At 43.7% G+C, this 17,656-nt stretch overlaps 1 protein-coding gene across 2 annotated transcripts in view; it reads right to left on the reverse strand.

The window, feature by feature from the left end:
* The window catches only part of CRELD2 (cysteine rich with EGF like domains 2), a 99,798-nt gene that overhangs the window by 19,152 nt on the left and 62,990 nt on the right, over positions 1 to 17,656 (reverse strand). For both annotated transcript variants that reach the window (XM_069764971.1, XM_069764970.1), the window contains 4 exons: positions 8,375 to 8,458; positions 7,899 to 7,994; positions 4,167 to 4,250; positions 1,860 to 1,955 (listed from right to left, as the gene is read on the reverse strand). In XM_069764971.1, coding sequence (XP_069621072.1) covers positions 1,860 to 1,955; positions 4,167 to 4,250; positions 7,899 to 7,994; positions 8,375 to 8,458 — 360 coding nt within the window. The remainder of the gene's footprint in view (positions 1 to 1,859; positions 1,956 to 4,166; positions 4,251 to 7,898; positions 7,995 to 8,374; positions 8,459 to 17,656) is intronic.

Raw genomic sequence — 17,656 nt, forward strand, 5'->3', positions numbered from 1 at the left:
AATGGATGGACCAACACTGGACCCTACTCTTGTATTTGTGGATATGGAAGGAGGACCATGTGACATCTGGACATTCCTTTTCTCTACTCCATGATGGGGACCCACTTTATCCACTTGGACACTATGTGGCCTGGAGGTAGGCTGGATATTGGACTTCTTTGGCCCTTTTTGTACATGACCTGGTCGATACTTACCTTCTACGGACATTTAACTCTTCTGATATTGGCGTGGAATGTGGATGATTTGATGAAGAACCTTCCTGGATGGGATATTTGGACTATCTTAGCATTATTATATGCTTATATTTCCCTTAGCGGATACCTAGTGGTGATGAATCACCCTCTACATGATTGTGGTGTCTATATTCCACCACTATGATATCTTACTGCTACTCCCACGAACATTTCCACTGGGAATTAGGACATTAATAGTGGACACTATTGATTACATATAAGATTCATGGATGTACTTGTGTGTATGGGGCTGCGGCATACACATATTTGGCATGCCGGCTTGCTCCATACATTTATGTGGGCATTTGTCATTGTCATTTGTCTCTTTCTATATTTTGTATTAACATACATTTATTCCTCCTCCCTTTTTAGGTGCTCCATTTGCCATATGCGCTGTTTGGCCATTACACATGTTCCATCCTGTATGATGGTCTTCTCCTTTTCCTCCCTCCCTATTTACCCCTCGGCTCATTTTCTGCGTGCCTCGGCTTAGTTTCCAGGCGCTTGCGCAATGCGACTCATTCCTGAGTCGGCTTTGCGCAGCCACTGCTCATCTCCATGGAGATCGCTGATACTTCCGGTCTGCTCTTTTTCTCACACAGCCGGCGCGCGCCTCCTCACTTCCGCCTCCTGCATCTTGGCGTCCCAGCTGTTTACACACCAGATGATACCGGTTAGTATATATATGCTGTTCAACCACCATTTCACTCACTTCCCCTGACGAAGCCGCTGCGGCGGCGATACGCGTGGGGGCTCTCTCTGCTCACCCCATTTTTGTACTTATGCCGTTCACCTAGGCATGGATTTCTGTTTAGGACCTTATGGCTGGATTGTGTGCGGGTTTTAGCCTAGCTCCTCGCTAACTCAGCTGAGTATATTTATACATGTTTTTGCGCTAGGTTTTTACTGGCATTACACCTCACCTCTGTGTCCTGGCTTCATTAGGAGGCTCTTTTCCAATATAGCGTAGCCACTGCGAACTATTATATTCATACGGGCTTTTGTCTTCAGCTGTGCGAGTTTTGAGGTTATATATCTATTGCTTAGCCCATCCTATTGTGCTTTATTTGCTATATGGCCATATGGATTTATTTCCTACAGATATAATTGTATAGGGGTGTTTTGTACATGATATTGTATTTTAAATGTTTTTATTTGTTTTGTTGTGGTGTTTGAATAAACGTTCTTGTATTTTTCTATGACATTTGGTTGTGCGGGCCTTTTTGTAGTCCATTCTTTTCTTTGTTTGGTTATGGACAAATGCATGACAGAAAAACGACTGGCACATCCAAACTAGTGTGAATAGGTGCATACCAGGAGCAGCTACCTCCATATACAATATACAAAAAAAAGGTTGATCTATCGTGCTAAAGCACGATAGCGTGCAACTTTTTTTGTATATTTTATGGACAAATGCAATCATAAATATTTTGTATTTCAAGCCAAAAGGGTAACCCCATCCATTTGCAATTTTGAATTTTTGCATTAGGTACCAAAAGATGGTCTAAAAAAACGTTGTAAAACAATGGTAAAATTTAATTTGCCAATAATAAACATGAAATGTTGCAAATTTTGCAAGTATTACATCGCCCAACAGTGTGGCTAAATTTGTAAATTCAACCTTACCTGTACATTTGTCGGCTTCCAACACGTACCCAGTAGCACAGGCTTTACATGTTTCTGGACCCTCACCGGAGCATCCGGCACAACTGTTATCACATCCTGGCACGACAAACCGACTCATACTGTTATATGTTGTTCTAAGACAATTTCCCTCACTGGCTTTGAAGCATCATGCTCCTCAACTACCCCCATGTAGAAAAGCTATGCTTCTCACCTTAATTACACAGTGACACGTCGTATACAAGACCAGACAAGTCACTCATCCCACTAGGGTAGTGAATACCATGCTTTGGCCCAGTTCCCAACTATTTTCTATGCTACTACTGAACATTTATATGCGAGTATTGGTGAAACATAACTCTGATGGATGTCTTTGATATATACCACTCCATATGCATACACCAACATCAATATACAACCCATGGCAAGAATTATGGAATCACCGGCCTTGGAGGATGTTCATTCAGTTGTTTAATTTTGTAGAAAAAAAGCAGATCACAGACATGGCACAAAACTAAAGTCATTTCAAATGGCAACTTTCTGGCTTTAAGAAACACTAAAAGAAATCATGAACAAAAAATGTGGTAGTCAGTAATGGTTATTTTTTTAACCAAGCATAGGGGAAAAATTATGAAATCACTCAATTCTGAGGAAAAAATTATGGAATCATGAAAAACAAACAAAAAAACACTCCAAAACATCACTAGTATTTTGTTGCACCACCTCTGGCTTTTATAACAGCTTGCAGTCTCTGAGGCATGGACTTAATGAGTGTCAAACAGTACTCTTCATCAATCTGGCTCCAACTTTCTCTGATTGCTGTTGCCAGATCAGCTTTGCAGGTTGGAGCCTTGTCTTGGACCATTTTCTTCAACTTCCACCAAAGATTTTCAATTGGATTGAGATCCGGACTATTTGCAGGCCATGACACTGACCTTATGTGTCTTTTTTCAAGGAATGTTTTCACAGTTTTTGCTCTATGGCAGGATGCATTATCTTCTTGAAAAATGATTTCATCATCCCCAAACATCCTTTCAATTGATGGGATAAGAAAAATGTGTAAAAGATCAACATAAACTTGTGCATTTATTGAAGATGTAATGACAGCCATTTCCCAGTGCCTTTACCTGACATGCAGCCCCCCATATCATCAATGACTGTGGAAATTTGCATGTTCTCTTCAGGCAGTCATCTTTATAAATCTCATTGGAACGGCACCAAACAAAAGTTCCAGCATCACCTTGCCCAATGCAGATCCATGATTCATCACTGAATATGACTTTCATCCAGTCATCCACAGTCCACGATTGCTTTTCCTTAGCCCATTGTAACCTTGTTTTTTTCTGTTTAGGTGTTAATGATGGCTTTCGTTTAGCTTTTCTGTATGTAAATCCCATTTCCTGTAGGCGGTTTCTTACAGTTCGGTCACAGACGTTGACTCCAGTTTCCACCCATTCGTTCCTTATTTGTTTTGTTGTGCATTTCCTGTTTTGGAGACATATTGCTTTAAGTTTCCGGTCTTGACGCTTTGCTATCTTCCTTGGTCTACCAGTATGTTTGCCTTTAACAACCTTCCCATGATGTTTGTATTTGGTCCAGATTTTAGACACAGCTGACTGTGAATAACCAACATCTCTTGCCACATTGCGTGATAATTTACCCTCTTTTAAGAGTTTGATAATCCTCTCCTTTGTTTCAATTGACCTCTCTCGTGTTGGAGCCATGATTCATGTCAGTCCTCTTGGTGCAACAGCTCTCCAAGATGTGATCACTCCTTTTTAGATGCAGACTAACAAGCAGATCTAATTTAGCAGATCTAATTTGATGCAGGTGTTAGTTTTGGGTATGAACATTTACAGGGTGATACCATAATTGTTTCCACAGAATTGAGTGATTCCATAATTTTTCCCCTATGCTTGGTTAAAAAAAGTAACCATTACGGACTACCACATTTTTTGTTCTTGATTTCTTTTAGTGTTTCTTAAAGCCAGAAAGTTGCCATTTGAAATGACTTTAGTTTTATGCCATGTCTGTGATCTGCTTTTTTTCTACAAAATTAAACAACTGAATGAACATCCTCCAAGGCCGGTGATTTCATAGTTTTTGCCAGGGGATGTATATATACACCAATATATATATTATACTGATCCACATTGTATGAGAAGGACATGTGCGCTTGGTCGATTTAATAAATGAGTAAATCAGATAAAGTACTCAAAAAACACTGAGGTGACATAATCCTAACAAAATGCAGTCCAACTAAAAGGGATATTACTAGGAATAACTTAATAGAATGTAGAAGATACTAACTTTTGCATGAAAAAGATCCTTCTGTGTTTAGGCAATACTGATTCTCTTTACATGGAGGTTGTTCTGTTGCACATTCATCAACATCTAAAGAATGAAGTGATGAAATATATCAAAACATGTAATAACCACATGAGTAACATTCAACTTTGCATGTGATTTATGTTCTATTGTGAATAAAATATGGCTAAAAGATTTACAAATCATTACATTCTTGTTTTCTTATACTTTAGTGGTTCCTGATGAAGCAGTCATAGTACTCCGAAACCCTTTGAATAAAGCCACTTTTTCATCTGAATATCCATTTGGACTTCAATCTTTCAAGCAGCGCGGAGTTAATCGACCTTTTTATCCCATTCTTTTTTCTTACTCTGGCTAGTCACAAGGAGACCGGTGGATCTGCAGCGGCTAATATTTCTACAAGCCTGTGTTTGGGCTCTATCTGGTGAGTAAAATCTGATTAGAGGTATCTCTTAATACCCAGATAAGACCCTATTGCGCTTTTACTTTCCTTCCAGCTTTTTATTGATTCTTGTTTTATTCATATTTTACACAGTGGCATAAGTATTTATGACTGGCAGGGCCGCCATCAGGACATTACTACCCTTACTAGGGTACTGACACAGTCTGCTCCCCCCCCCCCCCTTATTTGCTTCTGCTCACCGGGCCCCAGGGACAGAGGTGGGTTGTGGAGCACATCTCCGCGAAGGGAGCTTTCCTGGAACTCCACGGCTGTCAAAATAGAACGTCAGTGAAGCTCCAGTGAAGCTTCTTCCGTCTTTTTTGTGCCATGCTGGTAAAGGAGCCTATGCAATTACGTTATTGGGAGGTCTCGACATGTATGCACGCTGGACACCAGAAGTGGAGCTCTTGTGGATCGTATGAGAAGAAAGTATGAAAAACTTATTTTACTAATAAAATTAATTAAATGGAGTGGGGAACAGCAAATGATAAAAAGAGGGAGATGGACGGGGGATAGTAAATTATATATTGAGGGTGAGGGACGGGGGATCGTAAATTATGTATTGAGGGTGAGGGATGGGGGACAGTAAATGATCATGTATTGAAGATGGGGAGGGCAAATGATGCTGTATTGAAGGTGTGATGGTGGGAAATAAATGATGAATTGAGGGTGGGGACAACAAATTGAAGATGGGGGAGAACAAATGATGAACTGAGGGTGGGGGGAGAGCAAATTATGAATTGAGGGTGAGGCTGGGGAACAGCAAACCAAATGATGACTTGAGGGTGTGGTGTGTGGGAGAACAAATGATAATGACTTGAGGGTGGGGTAGAGTAAATCATTATTACTTGAAACTGCGGGTGGTGTACAGCAAATTATGATGACTTGATTGTTGGGTGTGGGGGAGAGCAAATGATGAATTGAGTGAAGGAAGGGAGTTCCTGTTACTGTGCAGGCAGGTACTGTCGCTTTTCTCTTCATCTTGCGTAGTGTGAAAGTTGGGGAATGTGCTCTGGAAGGGTTACTCTAGAAAACAGTTATTCTCTGCAGGGACGAGTCCTGGACTATAGATGTGATGGCGGTCTGGTGAATCAATGTGGTACCTGTACACTGGCAATATACAGAGCTCCTGTGTATAATGTCACCTGTAATCACTGCATTACCTGTACACAGACTATATACAGAGATCCAGTGTATAATGTCACTGGTGAATTCCTATATTACCTGTACACTGACACTATTCACGGTATACTATGTAAAGAGCTCATCTGTATAATTGAACTTATGGTAATATTAGTAATGTGTTTTTTTTTTTTATTAATGATTAGTGTTGTATTATTTGGTCACTATGTGGTGCTAATACGTGATCTGGTCATGGTGTGGCTGTATTTGTTCCTTGAATGTGGTATTATTGATCATTTTACAAAATGTATGTGACCTTCCCATTAAGAAAAATAAAATATACAATTTTTTTTTAGGTATATTTTATTTAACAAATCTTTAATAGGCTAGAGTAGAGTAGGGACCAGCCAAAAGAGTTTCCTCTGTTGTGCTGGCAGACTTTAAAAAAAATAAAAAATTAGACAGACAGAAAGACAAACAAAAGCTGATGGCTATGTGTGTGATATGGTGTTCAATGGGAACTGGTAAGATTTGATTGGCGAAGAAATGATGAAGAAGTAGAGTTTTTCCAAGAGTGGGCAGTGGTACTGTGGAAGGTTCGAGGGGAATCGGCAAAGCTGGTGTGTAGTCTCGGTGGAGTCTCAAGGGAGCCCGAAAATGTTGCCAGTATGGGGACCTGAAATGCCTGGTGGCATCCCTGGTGATTGGGGCCTGTACTTTAAGGCTCAGGAAGGGAGTGGAATGTTTTAAAGAGTCCTTTTGGATTATCGGATAGTAATTTTATGAAGGTGGTAAAAGTAGACTTGTTTGGCCAGATGGAGGGCAGGGTTAAAGGTTTTAGCGATTTTCTCCACCGACACTAGGCACACTTTGAGCATTGCTGGAGAAAATGTATTTGCAGCGTGTGCCAGGGATGCCACTGTCTGCGTGGGGTCTTTCTGAGTTTTGCAGGTGTGGCTTCATCCAAGGGGTTCTAAAATGTATAATTATAATGTGACAATGCAGCTAAAGCTGACTGTACATTGTACATAAGCTGATGGGTATTGATGACACGTAGATTTGTCTGTGTATGGCAAGTGGGAATGTCCTGAGGGTGGAAACAGTTCTTGACAGAGAAGGAAAGAAGATTGTGGTCAGAAAGTGAAAGAGGGGAGTTAGTATAGTCGCACTCTGAACAGAGTCATGAGGCAACCAGGTACAGAGTATTCCCATCTTCATGTGTAGGAAAGATAGTAAGCTGTGAAAGGCTGAAGGAGGAAGTTAGAGAAAGAAGCTGAGTGGCAGATGGGGAGAGCAGATCATCAATGGAGATATTAAAATTCCCCTTGATGGGAGTGGGTATGTCACAAGATGGTAAGTGTGGAAGCCAGGTGGCAAAGTGATACAGAAACTGACAAAAGGAGATAGGAGGGAGATACACAAACCCCACTTACAGGGAGATGGGTTTGTAGACTCTGTGTGGACTTCAAAAGGAAGGAAACAAAAGTGAGGGTACATTGTGATGAAAGGTGCAAACCTACACCTCCACCTCATCTGTTCTCAGGTCAGGGGGTATATAAGGGATTGTAGCCCACCATACAAGAGAGCAGCAGCAGCGGCAGTGTCAGACTGCTGGATTCAGGATTCAGTGAGAGTCAGAAGATCAAGCAAATTGGAAAGGAAGAAATATTTGATGTAGAGGAGTTTGTTGCCCGATGACCGTATTTGTTCCATGGTTTTTTAAAAATAGTGTTGGCCTGCTATAAATGTGACTTTTATGGACAAATGCAATCATAAATATTTTGTGTTCTCCCCGTGTTTGAGTGGGTTTCCTCCAGGTTCTCCGGTTTCCTCCCACATTCCAAAGACATACTGATAGGGAATTTAGACTGTGAGCCTCATCGGGGACAGCGATGATAGTGTGTGCAAACTGTAAAGCGCTGCGGAATATGTTAGCGCTATATAAAAATAAAGATTATTTATATCAAGCCAAAAGGTTAACCCCATCCCTTTGTAATTTAGAATTTTTGCAATAGATACCAAAAGATGGTCTAAAAAAAAAAATGTTGTAAAACAATGGTAAAATTTAATTTGCCAATAATAAACATGAAATGTTGCAAGTGTTACGTCGCCCAACAGTGTGGCTAAATTAGTAATCAATGCAGTCTTACCTGTACATTTGTCGGCTTCCAACACGTACCCAGTAGCACAGGCTTTACATGTTTCTGGACCCTCACCGGAGCATCCGACACAACTGTTATCGCATCCTGGCACGACAAACCGACTCATACTGTTATATGTTGTTCTAAGACAATTTCCTTCAATGGCTTTGAAGCACCATGCTCCTCAACTACCCCCACGTAGAACCGCTATGCTTCTCACCTTAATTACACAGTGACACGTCGCATACAAGACCAGACAAGTCACTCATCCCACTAGGGTAGTGAATACCATGCTTTGGCCCAGTTCCCAACTATTTTTCTATGCTACTACTGAACATCTATATGCCAGTATTGCTGAAGTAAATCAGACAAGCAGCTGATAAAGTACTCAAAAAAACAATGAGGTGCCATAATCCTAACAAAATGCAGTCCAACTAAAAGGGATATTACTAGGAATAACTTATTAGAATGTAGAAGATACTCACTTTTACATGAAAAAGATCCTTCTGTGTTTAGGCAATACTGATTCTCTTTACATGGAGGTTGTTCTGTTGCACATTCATCAACATCTAAAGAATGAAGTGATGAAATATATCAAAATATGTAACAAACACATAAGTCTAACATTCAACTTTACATGTGATTTATGTTCTATTGTGAATAAAATATGGCTAGAAGAGATTTCCAAATCATTGCATTATTGTTTTCTTCATATTTTACACAGCGGCACAAGTATTTTCGGAATGTGTACATATCAATGTTGAATACAAACATTTAGTTATGAAGTCCTATAAAGGACTTTAACCCCTTCCAGACACGTGTGGCGCTACAGGAACCATGTTCCCACAGAACGCTGTATGTATACTTTGCGACGATCGCGTGATTAAATGGGGTGTTAAGTCTATTAGAGAGCTGACACCCTGCAGGAAAGCCCACAAAAAGATGGCCACAAGGTTACCCAAGGATGGTGGCCCGTAAGCTCCAGCTCAAAGCAAGAGCTAACACGCCTCCTCCCTGCCTGCGAGACGCTGATATGAAGCCCTGCAATGCAAAAGTATTGCAGAGTATTAGATCAGCGATGAGGGCAGGAAAAGTTGATATCCTATACTGGAACAAGGCAAAAAAGAAGAAAAAAAAAGTTTTTAAATATTGTAAAAATACAAAAAAAAATTAAAAACAAAAAATCACAAAATTAAGAACAAAAAAAAAGGAAAAAAATAATAATCTAATAAATGCATTTATGTCAAAACAAAACTAAACCAATAAAGTACACATATTTGGTATCACCGCTTCCGGAATGACCCCACCTTTAAATCTGCCCCGCTAGTTAACCCCTTCAGTGAACACCATAAAACAAAGTATGGCAAAAAAACCTTTTTTCCATCATACCGCTGAACAAAATGTGTAAGGCTACGTTCAGACTAGCGTTGTGCGCTGCTGCGTCGGCGACGCAACACACAACGCACGCAAAAACGCGGCAAAACGAACGCAAAAATACTGCGTTTTGCGACGCATGCGTCGTTTTTTGCCGAAAATCGGACGCAAGAAAAATGCAACTTGTTGCGTTTTCTTGGTCCGACGCTTGCGGCAAAAAAGACGCATGCGTCGCAAAACGCAACAAACAAAAACGCATGCGTCCCCCATGTTAAACATAGGGGCGCATGAAGCGTGCGTCGCCGCTGCGTCACCCGACGCACACTAGCACAACGCTAGTCTGAACGTAGCCTAATAAAACACGAATGTAAACAAAAAAATGGAAGCGCTGAAAACATCATATTGTCCTGCAAAAAAACAAACAGACATACAGCTCCATCAATGCAAAAATAAAAGAGTTATAGTTCTCAGAGATGCAAAAACAATTTTTTTATAAAATTGTTTTTGTGTTAAAGTGCCAAAACATAAAAAAAAAAATAAATATAACGCTGGGAGTGTCACTCTGTCCGAAGCCTTTATAGACTGCGCAAGTGCCCTCAGACTGAACAGTCACAGCCAGAGGAGCCGGAAGACGGAGCGGCACGCAGCGCTGGATCAGGGCCAGGTGACTATAGCAAGTGCCGGGGGCCTGAGCGAGCGGCGACTCTGGCACCTGACCCCCACAGCGCTGGTGTCCCCGCCTGCTCAGGCCCCCCAGCACTCGGTGCCCAGCGACGATAGGTGAGTATGTTATTTTTTTTTATTATTATTGCATCAACATACAGGGCATATAATCCTATGGAGCATCTTATGGGGGCCATCAACCATAATAGATCAGCATACAGGCCATATACTATGGAGTATCTTATGGCGGCCATCAACCATAACGGAGCAGCATACAGGGCATATAATCCTATGGAGCGTCTTATGGGGGCCATCAACCATAATGGATCAGCATACAGGGCATATAATCCTATGGAGCATCTTATGGGGGCCATCAACCATAATGGAGCAGCATACAGGGCATATAATACTATGGAGCATCTTATGAGGGCCATCAACCATAATGGAGCAGCATATGAGGCATATACTATGGAGCATCTTATGGGGGCCATCAACTATAATGGAGCAGCATATGACGCCAGGGCCGTATTTGCCACTAAGCACTTGAGGGCACGTGCCTAGGGCGGGGACTATTTTTAAAGTCCGGGGGTCCCCCCGCCCACCCACCTCAGTCCCAGCTGCTGCGGGGGGAGGGGGTCTCGGGCGCAAGGCCGCCATCAGGGCATTGCTGCCCTGACTACTGTATGGGGCAGAAATGGGTGCTGTACCTTTAAGCAGCAGCAGCCCAAGTGCATCATGGTCCCCCTGATGCCGGTCATGTCACACGCTGCGCGCTCTTTGTAAGAGCACTGGAGCAGACTGCAGAGAAGCAGGTAATGTCTGTGGGAGAAGATACTGAAGGCGGCGGTGAGCAGGGAGAGGAGGAGGCGGGCAGTGTGTGAGGACTCACAGGAAGCTGCAGAGAGGAGTGAGGTGAGAGAGGAGACGGGTGTCTGCTGATGTGAGTGAGTGAGGAGAGGGGAGGCTGCTAAGGAGAGGAGAGGCTGGAAAGGAGATGAGAGGCAGGAGAGGAGAGGCTGGAAAGGAGAGGAGAGGCTGGAAAGGAGAGGAGAGGCTGGAAAGGAGAGGAGAGGCTGGAAAGGAGAGGAGAGGCTGGAAAGGAGAGGAGAGGCTGGAAAGGAGAGTAGAGGCAGGAAAGGAGAGGAGAGGCTGGAAAGGAGAGGAGAGGCAGGAGAGGAGAGGCTGGAAAGGAGAGGAGAGGCTGGAAAGGAGAGGCTGGAAAGGAGATGAGAGGCAGGAGAGGATGGAAAGGAGATGAGAGGCAGGAGAGGAGATGAGAGGCAGGAGAGGAGAGGCTGGAAAGGAGAGGAGATGAGAGCCTGGTAAGGTGAGGAGAGGCTAGAATGGAGAGGAGAGGCTGGAGAGGAGATGAGAGGCTGGTAAGGAGAGGAGATGAGAGGCTGGAAAGGAGAGGCTGGAAAGGAGAGGAGATGAGAGGCTGGAGATGAGAAGCTGGAAAGGAGAGGAGAGGCTGGAAAGGAGAGGAGAGGCTGGTAAGGAGAGGTGATGAGAGGCTGGTAAGGAGATGAGAGGCTGGAAAGGAGAGGAGAGACTGGAGAGGAGAGGCTGGTAAGGAGATGAGAGGCTGGAAAGGAGAGGAGAGACTGGAGAGGAGAGGCTGGAAAGGAGAGGAGAGGCTGGAAAGGAGAGGAGGCTGGTAAGGAGAGGTGATGAGAGGCTGGTAAGGAGATGAGAGGCTGGAGAGGAGATGAGAGGCTGGAAAGGAGAGGAGAGACTGGAGAGGAGAGACTGGAGAGGAGAGGCTGGAAAGGAGAGGCTGGAAAGGAGAGGCTGGAAAGGAGAGGCTGGATAGGAGATGAGAGGCTGGAAAGGAGATGAGAGGCTGGAGAGGAGATGAGAGGCTGGAGAGGAGATGAGAGGCTGGAGAGGAGATGAGAGGCTGGAGAGGAGATGAGAGGCTGGAGAGGAGATGAGAGGCTGGAGAGGAGATGAGAGGCTGGAGAGGAGATGAGAGGCTGGAGAGGAGATGAGAGGCTGGAGAGGAGATGAGAGGCTGGAGAGGAGATGAGAGGCTGGAGAGGAGATGAGAGGCTGGAGAGGAGATGAGAGGCTGGAGAGGAGATGAGAGGCTGGAGAGGAGATGAGAGGCTGGAGAGGAGATGAGAGGCTGGAGAGGAGATGAGAGGCTGGAGAGGAGATGAGAGGCTGGAGAGGAGATGAGAGGCTGGAGAGGAGATGAGAGGCTGGAGAGGAGATGAAAGGCTGGAAAGGAGATGAGAGGCTGGAAAGGAGATGAGAGGCTGGAAAGGAGATGAGAGGCTGGAAAGGAGAGGGGAGGCTGGTGATGGGAGGATGTGAGAGGCTGGTGAGGAGAGGAGAGGCTGCTGATGTGAGTGAGGAGAGGGGAGGCTGCTGAGGAGAGGAGATGAGAGGTTGGTCTCATGCTGTATATGGGGAGGCTGTGTGGGGCTCATGCTGTATTTAAGGGGCTGTGGGGGGTTTAAAGATATATAGGGGGTGTCAGCATACTTAATTCTGCTCAATATTAAGTGATACAATTCATATTAATTAATATTGAGTAGAATTATTTTCATGATATTGGTTCGGCCTCCACAACATTCATGGTCTTTCATCTGGCCCCTCGGGAAAATAAATCGCCCACCCCTGATCTAGAGACATGGAGTGAGAAGCCCACAGATTAGTCCGTTCTCTCACTAAATTACCCATCCAGCTCTTCAAACTATTCTCTCTGAAACGTCCCAGCATTGCAGAGATAAACTTCCCTGTTTGCAGTCTGAGTGATGCTGCCCGTGGTTTTGGTAGTATGAATCGACTGACAGGTTCCCCTTAAAAACCTGTCAGCCAAACCTTGCAACCATGGCAGAATCAACTGACCATGTAATGTGTATGAGATCCACCAGATTCTCACATGACAACTAATGGAAAGGTTTGCTAAGGCTCCTTTCACATCAGCGATTTTCTCCGTTCGCGGCAGATACTGCAGTTTTTCCGCATCTGTCGCGTAACATATCACTTACAGGCAGGCAACTCTGCGTTCGGCCTCATTCATTCCCTATGGGACTTGCGGACATGTGCAGCACTTGAGGTGAGACAAAAAAAAACACTGCTAGCAGCATTTTTTTTCTTGTTGCTGCAAGTACTGCTTTTGCCGGATCGCAGCAAAACCGCAAGTGCTGCAAGTCCCATAGGGAATGAATGAGGCCGAACACAGTGTTGCCATAAGTGATCCATTACGGATGCGGAAAAACTGCCGGATCTGCCGCAAATGTCAAAAATCGCTGATGTGAAAGTAGCCTAAGTCACTGCCGATAGTGTCTGCATTAGTCATACTCACCAATGGGGGAGGCAGCACGAAAAGTGCCGAGGGCAGCAGAAACTCTAAATACGGCCCTGTATGAGGCATATACTATGGAGCATCTTATGGGGGCCAACAAGCTTTATGGAGCAGCGTATGAGGCATATGGATGGGAGCAGCAAATTACAGAACGGTGGCGCAGGATGCGAGCAGCACATGACAGACTAGAGCAGCACATGATAGAATAGGGCAGCACATAACAAAACGGGGGAGCAGGATGGCAGCAGCACATGACAGGATGAGAGCGCAGGATGGGTGCAGCAAATGACAGAATGGAGGCACAGGATGGGTGCAGCACATGTTAGAATGGGGGCGCAGGATGGGAGCAGCACATGACAGAACGGGGCCGCAGGATGGTAGCAGCACATGACAGAACTTGGGTGTAGGATGGGAGCACTACATGACAGGATGTGGGCGCAGGATGGGAGCAGCACATGACAGCATGGGGGTGCAGGATGGGAGCACCACATGACAGCATGGGGCGCAGGATGGGAGCACATGACAGGATGAGGGCTCAGGAAGATAGTAGCACATAACAGGATGGGGGCGCACGGCGGTAGCAGCACATGACAGGATTGGGGTGGAGTATGGGAGCACCACATGACAGCATTGGCATATAGGATGGGACCACCACATGACAGGATTGGGGTACAAGATGGGAGCATGTGACAGGATGAGTGCTCAGGAAGACAGTAGCACATCACAAGATGGAGGCACACAAAACAGGATGGGGGCTGCACATGACAGGATGGGGGCGCAAGATGGTAGCAGCACATGACAAGATTAGGGCGCAGGATGGAAGCAACACAAACCAGGATGGAGACCATATACCAATATAAATGCTCGCCACCCGGGCGTAGAACGGGTTCAATAGCTAGTATATATATATATATATATATATATATATATATATATATATATATATATATATATATATATATATATATATATATATATATATATATATATATATATATATATATAGGATCAGGAGAAGAAGGCCATAAAGGATATACAAGAAAATAACATCATTATCCGCCCTGCGGATAAAGGAGGGGGTATTGTCATTTTGGATCATACTACATACCATCAGGAGTCGGTCAGACTCCTTGGCGATGAGGTCACCTATAGCAGGGGTCCCCAACTCCAGTCCTCAAGGCCCACCAACAGGTCATGTTTTCAGGATTTCCTTTGCATTGCACAGGTGATGCAATTATTACCTGGGCAAGACTAAGGAAATCCTGAAAACATGACATGTTGGTGGGCCTTGAGGACTGGAGTTGGGGACCCCTGACCTATAGGAAACTGAAAAGTAACCTGACACTATACTACATTAAAAAACTAAGAAATTTGTGCCTTAAGGGCCTGTCCCTGGGAATCTTAAACAAAAAAGAATTCCAATTTGTATTTAATAGGGACCCTAGTGTAGCGATTTTCTACCATATCCCTAAAATGCACAAGAGCTCTACATGTCTTCCTGGTAGGCCCATCATTTCAGGCATCAACAGCCTTACAGCAAATTTATCACAATATGTGGACATGCACCTCCAAAAATGCATGCGGCTAATACCAGCCTACCTAAAGGACACAGGCCACATACTACAAGTGTTGGAGGAGGTGGAGTGGAAACAGACTTATGTTTTGGGCACGTTGGATATCAAATCATTGTACACGGTCATCGACCAAAAGATGGGTTGTCGCGTGGCAGGTGACTTCCTTCAAACACTGGGCACCTATCCTGAAAACCAGGTATCATTCATTAAGGAATGTATTGATTTTATCCTTCAACATAATTACTTCTGGTACGAAGGGGAGTTCTTTTTACAAGTTTGGGGCACCGCGATGGGCACGTGTTTTGCCCCAAGTTACGCTAACCTCTTCGTAGCCAAGTGGGAGGAGTCCCACATCTGTATTTCTGGACACCTCCGCCCAGGGCTAATCCTCTGGCGCAGATTCATTGACGACGTGCTGTTTATTTGGGATGGCCCGAGGAGTGATTTGGACCTGTTTATCGCCAACCTGAATGACAATGGATTTAGGCTGGAATTCACTCCGACGATTAGTGCCACCAATGTCAACTTACTGGACCTTACTGTGTATATAGAAAATTCCCAACTTTACACCAAATGTTACCGTAAGGATGTGGACACTAACAGCTTTATTAATATTCTTAGCTGCCACTTGCCCGTGTGGCTGACTAACATCCCCAAGGGTCAATATACCAGGCTCAGACGAAATTGTACAACCCTGGAGAACTATAACATGGAAGCAGAGGTGCTAACCCAGCAATTTCTCGATAAAGGCTATTCAGAGCCGAACAGGAGGTCAGGGATACTTCCAGACATTCCCTGCTATATAGAGAAAAAGCCACCAATCCAATTGCTACGAGCATGCCTGACCAGATTCATGAATTACCCTTCATTACACAATTCCATGTGGACCATCCAAAGTTCAGGTCCATTATACGCAAACATTGGTCCATTTTACAAGGGGACAAAATTATAGGTGGCTATTTACCAAATGTCCCCAGATTCATATTCAGAAAGGCTCGCTCATTGGGTAGCCTTATCGCTCCCACCATCAAACCATCTATTAACCGTGAATTACGCCCTGGTACCCAGATAAATGTAAGGTCTGGATTCACACCTTGTGGCCACTGTTTTGGGTGTATCAACACTTCCTTCAACAAGATGCGCTATTGTACATTTACAGACTCTGCGAAGGAGTTTATGATCAAGGAAAATATTACATGTTCAACCACAAGGGTTATTTACCTCATTGAGTGTCCATGCAAAAAATTGTATGTGGGCCGCACTAAGAGGCCCTTAATGGTCCGAATAAAGGAACACTTGATGAACATTCGAAAGGGTTTCTCTGGTCATCCCCTCTCGCGTTACTTTTGTGAAAATCACGATAAGTCTATTAAAAATGTACGGTTTCTGGGAATCCAAAAAATCCTACAAAACGTAAGAGGGGGCAATTTAATACAGGTTATGTCCAGGATCGAATCCAAATGGATTTTTACCTTGGACTGCCTTGCACCAAAGGGCCTGAATTATGGGCTAGAACTATATGCCTTTTGATTAGATATATATATGTTTTTTTTCCCCTTTTTTTATATTTTCATTCTTTTATGGCTGTTTTTATTTCTATGTTAGGCTGGTTTCACATTTGCGTTTTTTTGGGTGCGTTTTTGCGGTAAAAAACGCAAAAAAACGCATGGTGAAAAAACGCATGTAAACGCATGCAAACGCTGCGTTTTTTTTACGCATGCGTTTTTGCATGTGGTGTAAAAAACGCGGCGTTTTAACGCGTTTACATGCGTTTTTTCATGCGTTTGCGTTTTTTAAACGCATGCTGAGAAATGTGTGACAGCTGCCAATCATTAAAAAAAAGTAAAAAACCCACTATAAACAGAAATAGTTAGGGTTAGGGGTAGGGGTAGGGTTAGGGGTAGGGATCATAACCCTAACCCTAAAGAGATCCTAACCCTAACCCTACCCCTAACCCTAACCCTACCCCTAACCCTAAGGGATCCTAACCCTACCCCTAACCCTAACCCTACGGGATCCTAACCCTACCCCTAACCCTACCCCTAACCCTACCCCTAACCCTAAGGGATCCTAACCCTACCCCTAACCCTACCCCTAACCATAAAGGGGTTAGGGTTAGGGGTAGGGTTAGGATCCCTTAGGGTTAGGGGTAGGGGTAGGGTTAGGGTTAGGGGTAGGGTTAGGATCCCTTAGGGTTAGGGTTAGGGGTAGGGTTAGGGGTAGGGTTAGGATCCCTTTATCACCTTTACGTTGGGTGGTGGCATATTAGTGTGTTTTCAGTGTTTTTAATAAAAAAACGCATGCGTTTTTTAACGCAAAAAACGCATGCACCAAAAAACGCATGCGTCCCCATTGACTCCAATGCATTTTTTGACACAAAAAAAACGCATGAAAACGCATGCGTTTTTTTTGGTCCAAAAAACGCTTCTAAAAATACTACAAGTAGCATTTTAGAAAAAAAACGCATGCAGTAAAAAAACGCATGCGTTGCAAAACGCGACCAAACGCATACACAAAAAAACGCATGCGTTTTCAATGTTAAATATAGGAAAAAAAAACGCATGCGTTTTTTTGAAAAAAAACGCAGCAGACAAAAACGCAAGTGTGAAACCAGCCTTTATGCATCTTAGTTGTATGTCGTTTATTATTCAGAGTGGGAGTTCTCTCTATTTTATCCATTTAATTATTAAAATTGTTTTTTAAGTATTTATATTATGTATTTTTATCACATCCGCACTTTATTTCCGTCCCTCGTTCCATTATCAATGGGATCAGTGACTCCCCTCTTATATTAGCATATATTTGCACACATTTCCGTACTATTTTGGTATATACCAAAT

This window comes from Ranitomeya imitator, chromosome 4 (assembly GCF_032444005.1).
Source record: "Ranitomeya imitator isolate aRanImi1 chromosome 4, aRanImi1.pri, whole genome shotgun sequence".
Lineage (NCBI taxonomy): Eukaryota > Metazoa > Chordata > Amphibia > Anura > Dendrobatidae > Ranitomeya > Ranitomeya imitator.